The 10,818-nt window shown below is 41.9% G+C and overlaps 1 protein-coding gene across 1 annotated transcript in view; it reads left to right on the plus strand.

Moving 5' to 3' along the window:
- Nucleotides 1-10,812, plus strand: part of ZNF641 (zinc finger protein 641) — an 11,612-nt gene extending 800 nt beyond the window's left edge. The window contains exons 2-6 of the mRNA XM_006163453.3: nucleotides 3,253-3,443; nucleotides 4,230-4,321; nucleotides 5,474-5,603; nucleotides 6,376-6,489; nucleotides 7,331-10,812. Coding sequence (XP_006163515.1) covers nucleotides 3,260-3,443; nucleotides 4,230-4,321; nucleotides 5,474-5,603; nucleotides 6,376-6,489; nucleotides 7,331-8,085 — 1,275 coding nt within the window. The 5' untranslated portion in view covers nucleotides 3,253-3,259 and the 3' untranslated portion in view covers nucleotides 8,086-10,812. The remainder of the gene's footprint in view (nucleotides 1-3,252; nucleotides 3,444-4,229; nucleotides 4,322-5,473; nucleotides 5,604-6,375; nucleotides 6,490-7,330) is intronic.
- The last annotated feature ends 6 nt before the right edge of the window (nucleotides 10,813-10,818 follow it).

The following is a 10,818-nucleotide window of genomic DNA, read 5'->3' on the forward strand; positions in this document are numbered from 1 at the left end:
GGGACACCTGGCTCCCCGGAGCGGCGGGTGGGGGCTCGGTCACTCATGGGGGCGGGGAGGAGGATCGACGCGACCTCGGGTCTCTGCCTTTCCCGAGGGTCGACCCCACTGACATTCCGCGCCCGCCCCTCGTCCTGTCTCCCAGTCCCATCCTTGCTGTCAGGCCTCGCGGGCTCCTGGAGCTGTCATTCCTGGACAGGTTACCCCCATGGCTCCCTTTCTCTTCACTTGCTTCTGCCCCAGCTCTCGGGAAACCTGTTTACTGACCTTACTTCCCCCGTTCCAGTTCTGCCTTGCTCTGATTCTATGAAATCTGACCCTCTCCTGGGGCACTGTGACAAGAAGGAGGGAAGAAGCGACCTTACTCCGGAGCAGACTCCTGTCCTGCCTATGCCCCACCCAGGACAGGGCCCAGGGTTCTCTGACAGATGGAACATGACTCGTCCCTGTGTCCTTGGACTACTCATTTCAAGAATATGGCCCTTTTTCTGTCCAACAGCACTACTGCAAAACTTTCTTCTGCAGGTGTCTTGCCACTCATATATTTGAGAAAAGAGGGAAATGGAAGCCCTAGAACCCAAAATTCAGTAGGCATGGGATCATCCCAGAATCAGGTTAGGGCTGCCACCTTAACTGCCCAGGTGCTGATTCTGCTGAACATCTCCAGAAATGCAGACTACAGACAGCCACCCACACTCTCCATTGCTAAGACTTTATCAGCACTCCCACAGGTTATCTCAGGACCAAGCTATCGCTCCTTGGCCTGGCGAGGCTGAAGCTGACCCAGTGAGCTTGCAGAAAGGCTTCCTATAAAGGGACTCAGCTACTAGGGGAGATGGAGAAATAGGTCTGAGACAGATACTTAGCTAGGGATAAAGCCCTGGGGGAGGATTTGCTGAAGGAGCTATAGAATAAGTGGTGAAAAGGGGAAATTAGTGACCTATGTGTTAAAAGTGAAGAAAACAGGGTGGAATTCAGAGAAAAGAGCTAAAATGGAAATTCCCTTTATTGCTTTATTGGGAATTTTCCTTTCTCATAAGTCTCCTGAAAGGAAACCTCTTAAGCTGGGAATCAGTCCAGGGTGCCTCCATGAGATTCTGAGCCATCTTTGGGCTTCTGAGATGAAAGAATTTGTTTTTCTTGTGCATTGGGCTTGGGGTTTCCATCTGATTCTTTTGTCAAGGACAAATAGGCAAGAAAAGAAATGACTTGACATCTGTCATAACCTATTGTAGTCTTCTGAGTTCTTATAAACATTACTGAATGGATGTTAGTGAGCTAGAGCAGTTACCAAGGTTCTGACCTGTTCTTGGAAGACTGTCATTGGTCCTGACTGCTTGGATATTGAATAAAATACAAAAATGTGCTGCCAAGTAGAGAGGGGTTCTGTACAGTCTCATAATAGACTACTTCTCTGCCATAAGGCAGACAGGGCTTATCACAAGTGGACCTGGCCTGCTCTTAAGATGTCCAAAGAAAAGAAGATCCCGCAACCTGGTTTTGTGAAGTACGATTATCATGAAAAAAATTTAATCTATACTAAATGTCTTCTTTTACAATCAAAAATTTCTTCTTGATCTATATAGAGATAGAATACAGTTCTTTTTATTCATTGGTAGTGTCATTCATCAGCTGCATTCTTTCTTTAGACAAGCAATAGCTATGTCCATCATTTTTAAATCAAGCTATATTTCCCATCCTTTTCTTGACTTCTGTTTCTTCTAATGAACATACATACACTGGTGTCTCCATACCCTTCTTTTTTTTTTTTCTGGAGAGGTTTTTTGCTATAGGGCATGTGTGCTCACAAAAAAGACAGAGAGAGACAGAGAGACAAAAAGTGAGAAATCACACCCTAGACAGAAAGTAAGAAACCCCCCAGGGGGGATGGCCACACCACAATCCATTCTCCTCCATTCTCCTCTCAGGATCTTGGGCACGCACGCACACGCGCCCGGCATGAGTTTTAAGCCACTGGGTCTGGGATGTGAACCGCGGTTGACTACATGGGAGTCCAGCGACAGAGCCATTACGCTAACTGCTGGCCCCTCCATACCCTTCTTTAAAACGGAATATATTGGGACCAGCAGTTGGCGTAATGGCTAAGTCGCTGGATTCCCATGTAGCAGAGCCTGGTTCAAGTACCAGACCCGGTAGCTTAAAATCACGCCAGGTGCATATGCATGCGTGCCCAAGATCCCAAGAGGAGAATGGAAGAGAAGGGACTGCAACATGACTGTCCCCCCTGGGGGGCGATTTCTCCCTTCCTGTCTCTGTCTCTCTCTGTCTTTCTGGCGAGTGCATGCACCCTATAGCAAAAACCTCTCCAAAAATAAATAAATAAATAAATGGAATATATTTTTTTCCTAATGAGATCTGGCTGGTTCCTGCCAAAAAAATTGGCTTGTTCTTGTGTATCAAATCACAGGGCTGTTAATTCACCTTAGGGTCATGTTAACAGCACTGTTTACCCCCCTTCCCACTTCTGGTCTAAACCCATTCTATTTTCCTCTACTTTTCTTAATTAACATCAGTTGCTCACTGACCAACTATTTCTCTTACCTGTGGGGGTTGCTTTGTAGTCTTTTATCTGCTTTCTATATGATCTTTCTAATATATACTCTACCAGTTCTCATTTTCTATATGAGGATGACAGACCATGTGTCTCTTTGTTGAGACTTGTCTTTTTCTGCCTGATAAAAGAGGTGTGTACTCCTTATGCACATACAACCCTTGAATGGGTCCCCCCACCTATAGTAATCTTTTTGTTTTAAACGAATTGATGAGCATGTTATTTGTGGCAGTAACTCTTATGTGTGATTACATCTATCTTCTATGAGCGTAGGTCTATTGTATTCCTTTCTGCCTGTTTCCAGATTCCTTACTTACCTATACTTTCAGTGGTTGAGATTAAGTGGGTAGTTTTGAATTTCTATGTCTGTTCCTTTTACTTTTTAATAATGTTCTTATAGCTTTCAGGGATATTCAGTTTTTACTGTGAAGTCCCCCATATAGTTAGTGATTTTGCTATGCAGCACCTGCCAGTTTCTTAGTTCCTCTAAGAAACTTAGCTCAGGCTCAGTCGATTGGAATAAATCTTTTAAAGTTGGGCATCTATCAAGCTCCTCCTGTTCAGTTTAATCTTTTATCTCTGTGGCTATTCTCTGTAGCTCCTTTAGAAATATTACCCCTTTCCATTTTCATAGGCATAACTGATAGGAAATTTGTTCTGGTTTCATTTTGGGTTCACAGCAAAAAAATGCTTTCAGAACAGACAGCAGTTCTGGGGACAGGATGGGAATCAATGAATGTACAGCTGGATGGAGCAGAGCATCAGGTGGAAAGGGGAAGCCGGGAAGAGGGCCCATGGAGAACAGCTCCAGGGCCACTAGAGCATCTGTGCTGTGAACTTGAAGAGGAGCCACAGTCCCTTCAGGAGAAGGGTAAGAGACCACAGGGTTTTGGGGAAGCACAATATGTAGAGTAGTGTCCTAATCTCTATTCAAAACGTAGACTCAAAAAATACACATATTCTAGAGCATCACAAATACTAAGACTAGTCCATTCTTCCTGTGCCCTAGTCATGGGTACATAATGGGCTGCTGGATCTCCATACTATGTAACTGGGCTTCTCTTATTTCTTACATAATCACTTCTTCTACATGAAGTGCATAATTAGTGAGATGAAGAAAGTGATAGTAACATTGATTCCTTACCCATCTAGTAAGATGCACTTAATTAGATAAAAATTACTTTCAAATGACATAAACTCAAACCACAGCTAGTCTAAGTAAAATCTACCTAATAACATTTTTTTTGAGGGGCTTTTGTCATAGGACGCATGCACTCGCCAGAGAGACAGAGAGAGACAGAGATACAGAAAGCGAGAAATCATCCCCCAGGAGGGATGGCCACACCACAATCCCTTCTCCTCCATTCTCCTCTTGGGACCTTGGGCGCGCACACACACCCACCCGGCGTGAGTTTAAGCCACTGGGTCCAGGGTTTGAACTGCGGTCGACTACATGGGAGTCCAGCGACATAGCCATTACGCTCACTGCTGGTCCTCCTAATAACATTTTGAGTGAAGTCCTCATTCATTTGAGTTTAACCAATGGGCATAGTTATAGGAGAAAATGTGATCCTTAAGCCCCTCTAAAATGAGGTCCAGAATCTTTTAGAAAAGGGTGGATAGTTCACTTCTAATGGTTCCTCTCTTCCCTCACCAGCTCAGTCTGCTCCCTGGGTTCCTGCAGTTCCCCAGGAGGGGAGCACTGGAGATTGGGAGATGGCAGCTGCACTTCTTGCAGCTGGTTCACAGGTGGGCCATGCTTCCTCTGCTTCTCCAAGATCTCTTCATTGCTGCCATCTATAGCTTTAGCATCATCCCATTGATTTGTGAGTTCACATGATTACTAATAGTATGATCTTATAATTGAACAGCTTCTATCCCTTTCCAAAGGGATTCTAAGAACCTTGGAAAATTAATGGAGGCATAACGAGAAGAGGGAATTCCTTGAGGTTAGGATTTTTAAATAGATGGCTTTGTTATTCACAAGGGGATTGTTAAGAATAATTAATTAGCTTCCTTTGAGAAATAAGTCTATAAAGATCAGTAAGAGAGGATCTAAAGAAGGCTTAGAAAGAACATAAAGTGGACAGGATTGGGTAGATGATGGAACATTGATGAAAAGGAAGAAAAAAGAAATATGAAGAGGAGTAGAACCAGAGAGAGAAAATAGGTTTAGATTTAGAAGACAGTAGGAGAGCCACAGAAGGATAATAATAGTAGTAGTAACTATATTTCCAGAGTGCTTAGTATACATACTGTTTTCAGAGTGATTTATATATGTTAACTCATTTAACTCTGATAACAACTAAATTATCCCATTTTACAGATGAAAAAAATTGAAGCAGAAAAAGATTAAGGGACTTTGTAAGGTCATACTGCTAGTAAGTAGCAAAGCTAAAAGTCTTTTGGTTCCAGAGGCTGGACTCCTGATAACCATACTGTGTTGCCTCAGAAGATAAGGATATTGCATTACCCAGGAGGCAAGAAAGAATATGTTGTCTATGCCACTTTATACTGATAGAAAAAGACAGGTCAAGTGGAGGAAGGAAGAGATGGTTGAAAGTTTCTGCAATAAAAAGAGAAAGGTAGTGAGGAGAGACTGAGTAGATACCTGTAGTTAAACAGAGGAAGTAATGAGTTTATGGTGCCTCTGACTTTTCATGGTCCCACTTGGGAAAAGTCCTTTAGCATCATTGCCTTCACTCAGTCCTTAATATCTATCTTTATTCTGCTCTTCACTCCCCCTTTACGAAAACTATGTGCCTTGACCAGGGACCTCTGGGCAATTCTGCTCCTAGATCCTCTCTTACCCTCGTTCCTCTACAACTTCAGCCTTTTATATCGAAATCATGTTTTTCTTAAGGAATAACTGCTGATAGCAGACACTACATTTTGTTTCAGGGCCTCGTCACCATTAAGGATGTGTCACTGTGCTTCTCTCAGGAGGAATGGCGGAGCCTGGATCCCTCTCAGACAGACTTTTATGGAGAATACGTCATGCAGGAAAATTGTGGCATAGTGGTCTCTCTGAGTAAGCATGACTTTCCCAGTTACTAAAAGATCATATTCTGGGAGGATGGAGCCATCTGCTTTGGGGCTGTTGAATAGTGTCTGTCTAGGGTTCTTCCCTTGGCAGGGAATCTGTCTAGGCTTCCACCAAAGAAGGAATTCTAGGTCTATTCCCAAGAGAATGTAAGTAAGGCTTTTCTTCCTTTTTTTTTTTTTTTTTTTCAAGTAACAAGTAATACTGAATTATGAAGTAAACAACTTGGGATTCTTCTTGGTTAGGAATTGGGAGAGTCTTACAAAGCAGTCAGAAGGACATCTGAAAAGGAGTATTTGGAAATTTGGGAACCATCCAGGGAAAAACAAGTATGGGAATTGCCCAAGAAAAGGTAATTAAGCTTTTTCTTCTTTTTTTTTTTTTTTTTTTTTTCAAGTAACAAGTAATACTGAATTATGAAGTAAACAACTTGGGATTCTTCTTGGTTAGGAATTGGGAGAGTCTTACAAAGCAGTCAGAAGGACATCTGAAAAGGAGTATTTGGAAATTTGGGAACCATCCAGGGAAAAACAAGTATGGGAAATGGGATAGTTATAGTAGGACTAAAGTAAAGTTAGGACCAGAAAAGAGAGTGTGATTTTTCTAAGACAAAGAAGAAGTGGAACTGTGGTGGTGGTGGTAGGAAGGGGTACAGGAATAAGGTACAATTTCAAGGAATAATGTAGGAAACAGCCTTTCTTAGAAATATAGAATTGCCATTGAAGTAATTGATATCTCTATTTTCCTTTCCCATGGGCAGGATTTCCGATTCCCAAACTGGACATGCTTTCTCAACTAGAAGGAGGAGAAGAACAGTGGGTTCCTGACCCCCAAGACTTAGAGGAAAGGGACATTCTAAGGGTCACATACACAGGTGAGGATTTAGAATGGACTTTTAGCCACTGCCTTTACCTCTCTTGGGGTGTCATCAAAATATGTCCTTCTAATCCCTCCTCTGCCTCAGAGAATCTAAAGTTCAAGGACCTTTTCTTCAAATGCAAGGCAATGTAGCCGAATATTTCAGAGGACAGTCTCTTGAGCTTAGCTTTGTGGATTTGAATTTCAGACCTTGGATCTTGAGAAAGTAATTAACCTCCCTTTGTTTCCTTATCTATACTTACTGTAAGAATTATATATGTTAGCATATTCAAGTAGTTGAACAGTGCTAAGTAATGTTAGTTGTTGTCAGTAAATGTTAGTTGTTGTTATTGAACCTTCTTCCCATTTCAGGAGTACCTTCTATGTCTCTAGTATTGTTGACAGGTTATCAATGATGACTGCAACACAGTCTTTAACTCCCCCCTGTGTTAAGGCAGAAAGATGATGATTGGTAGCAATAAATAATAGTAAATCAGTAATGATAATAAATAACAATAGCATATACCATTTACTAAGTGCTTGCTGTGCACAGGTGCTGGTATCTATCTTATAACAGCCTTGATCAAAGCATGCTATTATTCCCATTTTACAGAAGAAATGAAGGCTTAGAGAAGTAGAAAATATGGGATTCATAATTGGGCAATCTGCCTCCTAAACCTGTGCCTTTAACCTCCACATCTACTGCACTATCTTATACAGCATAAAATATGTTTTCTTAGCTCTTCTCAGGTGAGGTTTGGACTCTGACAGGCATATACATCCTCACCTATGACCTGAGTCCTGGGGTGTTCTCTTGTGACCCCCCTCTTGGGGCTGGTATTTTCCCTTCTCCACAGGTGATGGAAGCGAACATGAGGGAGATACCCCTGAACTAGAAGCAGAACCTCCCAGGATGTTATCCAGTGTGTCCGAAGATACTGTTCTCTGGAACCCCGAACAGGATGAGAACTGGGATTCCATGCCCAGAAGTTCTAGAGGAATGCACCCGAACCCACCTTTTCTTCAGGAAAATAGTTTCTCAAACCTTCTGTGTAGCACAGAGATGGATTCTCTGTTAAGACCTCACACATGCCCCCAGTGTGGGAAACAATTTGTGTGGGGCTCCCACCTTACCAGGCATCAGCAAATACACACTGGAGAGAGGCCCTACAGCTGCCTCAAGTGTGAGAAGAGCTTTGGGCGAAGACATCACCTAATTCGGCACCAGAAAACCCACCTACATGACAAGCCCAGCAGATGCGCCGAGTGTGGCAAGAATTTCCGATGCAATTCCCATCTGGCTAGCCACCAGAGAGTGCATGCAGAAGGCAAATCCTGTGAGGGCCAAGAGGTTGAAGAGACCCCTGGGTCTAGGAAACGGCAGCGCACCCCAGCGGTGCCAAAGTGCCATGTGTGCACCGAATGTGGGAAGAGCTTTGGCCGAAGGCACCACCTGGTGAGGCATTGGTTGACCCACACTGGGGAAAAGCCCTTCCAGTGCCCTCGCTGTGAGAAGAGTTTTGGCCGCAAACATCACCTGGATAGACACCTGCTGACTCACCAGGGACAAAATCCCAGGAGTACCTGGGACAGAGGGATGTCTGTCTTTTGAAATCTGTTTCTGCTGCAACTCTAGTCAAGTCTATTAACTGGTGCTACCAAGAGTTACTGCCAGGGCTACTGCCCCCTCCTGTACCCCAGTGGCCAGAATCATGATTCCTGGCCCCAACCCTTGAAAGATGAGTTTTTTAGCATTGGCCAGAATATTTCTCACCAGTTCTGTGAGATACTACATGAAAACAGAATTCATGGGAAGCAGAATTCATGTACTTTTAGGGAACAGTGCATATTGCATGGGCTGATATTCAGCCTGAGCCCATTCTCAAGGGTAGAGTGGCATCAGCATTTTATGGCTAAGGTCCATTCTGATTGGTCTGTGCCATATCAGTTGTTAAATATTTTGAGTATCACCCTTATATACTTTAATTATTATATTTTCTCTGTATAGAAACAGAGAAAGAAAGACCATTTTACCATATCTGAAAAATTCTGTAGTAGAGCAAAGTTTTAAGTTTCTGTTATTGAATTGTTTTCTAAATATATTCGACCTTGGTATCCTTTCTATTTCACATCCCACAGAACTGGTGACTCTGAAACACACTTTGGTATACCATGGGCTAGAGAGTAATGAGGAAACAAGAAAGATAGTGATCAAGCGCCCGATTCCAACCCCCTCCACTTTATCCTTATGAAAGTTAGGGGGAAGACCTTATTCCTGTGTGGGTCAATCACCGTATTTACATCTACACTTCTCATTCCTACCTGCTAAAAGTGGAATAACCTTTTCATCCCTTATTCCTACTCCCTTCATCTTGCACATACATGTATCCAACTGAGAGATCACATTACAATACTAAGAGATATATGTTACACTCCCCAAGTAACCCAGGCCCACACAGAAGAAAAAACTTTATCCCCCTTAAACCCCTCTCCTCTGAACTGTGTCTTTTTGTGTACATGTGTATATGTGTGCTTCGTCTTTGAAGAGAGCATGCTAAGTGCAAACTGTACAAGCTAGGTTTTCTAGGGGCTGTGTTCTGGGCATGAGGGTAGTGGGGATTGTATGGGGTTTTTTTTGTCTGGTTTCAGAATAGGAAGTATTCTGAGTGATTAAGGGAGCCCTAATAGAAAGGGTTAAATGATGCATTAAGTTGTGGAGTTGAATACAAAGCTTTCCCCAGTATTACTTAGATCAAGACAGTTGTGGGTACATATGTCTAGGTCTGAATCTTTGGGTCAAAGATTTTTTTTTTTCTACTTGGAAAGAGAGAAAAAGAAGTCTTTAGTAAGGCAAGTCATGTCTTGTTGATTTAAAGCAAAGCACATATGGAAGCTTTGTACTGAGGTTTTTTTTTTTCTTTTTTTTTTTTTTGTCTTATTTCATTTTAAGCGTTGAGAAATTAGGACAGGAGTAATGATTGTGTTTGCAAGGTATTGTTACCACTCTTTTTTGACTTTGATTGCCTCCTTAAAGGAGGAAGACTTATTCCCAAGGATCTCATCCTCCCAGAAACGGAACTTTAGGGAAAATGGCTGTGGCTTAGTTTTTCAGATGATGCAGGGTAACGAGCTTTCTGGTTGGTTTCTCCCTTGGTGTGGACACCAAGACTCTCAACCCTAGGACTTGCATAAGTACCCTAGCATCTGTTGGTTGAAGAGCTGGTCATTGTTTCTCTTTTTATTGATGATTGTGTTAATACCAGTTTTATAATTTAAAAATTATCTTGTATGTAAGAGCAGTTTGGGGTTAGGGAGGAAGAGGAGTAAAGAGGATAAAAGTAGGACATCTTCTCTTTAATGCATAGATTTTGGCTTTTCCCTCAGATGCTTATTTCTCAACCATAAATTGGTGTAATTAACCAGAGAGGCAAGAGGAAGTGAACCACAACAATCTATTGAGTTGTTGGAAAAATAATGACATATTTTTTCACAGAAAAAATACATCATGACTTTTCTGACAACCCAATAATTTAGTGATTGTCCATTTGCTTGGGAGAAACTGGATGAGTCACAGTTCTTCAGAGTCCTGGATCCAAGTGGTATTGAAAATAGGATCGTTTTGCTGACTGGGCTTCATAAAGTAAAAGTGACGTGACCAGTCCAGCCCTAACCCCTTCTAATACTCAAAATAGCCTTCCTTCTTTGCCTGGAATATACTTCTCTTGCTTTTATATTCCTATGACTAAAGAAAAATGGACAGTCCTTTGTAAGTCAGGCTTTGACCTAAGAAAATACTAGGTTCCAATGGTAAAACTAGACTGTACTGTTTCTTTTATCCACCCAGTTTAATATAAATCTTTAATATAAATAAGCTTTACCTAAGCAATGATTTGGAATCTGTTTTGGATCACAGACTTCTTTGGGAATCTTACAGAAACCAGAAACTCACTTTTGAGAAAAATAGATATTTGTAATTCAGTTGTGTATACACATTTAGCAGGTTCAGTGTCCATCCGTGGAGCTGCTAAACTAGCGTCAAAGAAGAGAAATTACCCTGGCCCAATATGGTCATTATGTATTTGAATCAAGAATTACAAGGCAGGGATCACGAACTGTTTTAAAGACTAAGATACCAGAGGCATCAGGATATGAGGATAGAGTCTAGTCTTCAAAGACTAGAAGAGTATTTATTGTTCTCATAAAAGATACAACATGCTGACAAATCCAGTTCCTCGCAAACCTTATTTTAAAGACTTATGGCAAATGATAGTCCTTACTATTAGATTATGCCTCTTAATATCTACATATTAACCTCCAACCTTTTATCTGTTTTATAACTATAGGG

The sequence above is a fragment of the Tupaia chinensis genome, unplaced genomic scaffold (assembly GCF_000334495.1).
Source record: "Tupaia chinensis unplaced genomic scaffold, TupChi_1.0 Scaffold142262_1, whole genome shotgun sequence".
NCBI lineage: Eukaryota > Metazoa > Chordata > Mammalia > Scandentia > Tupaiidae > Tupaia > Tupaia belangeri.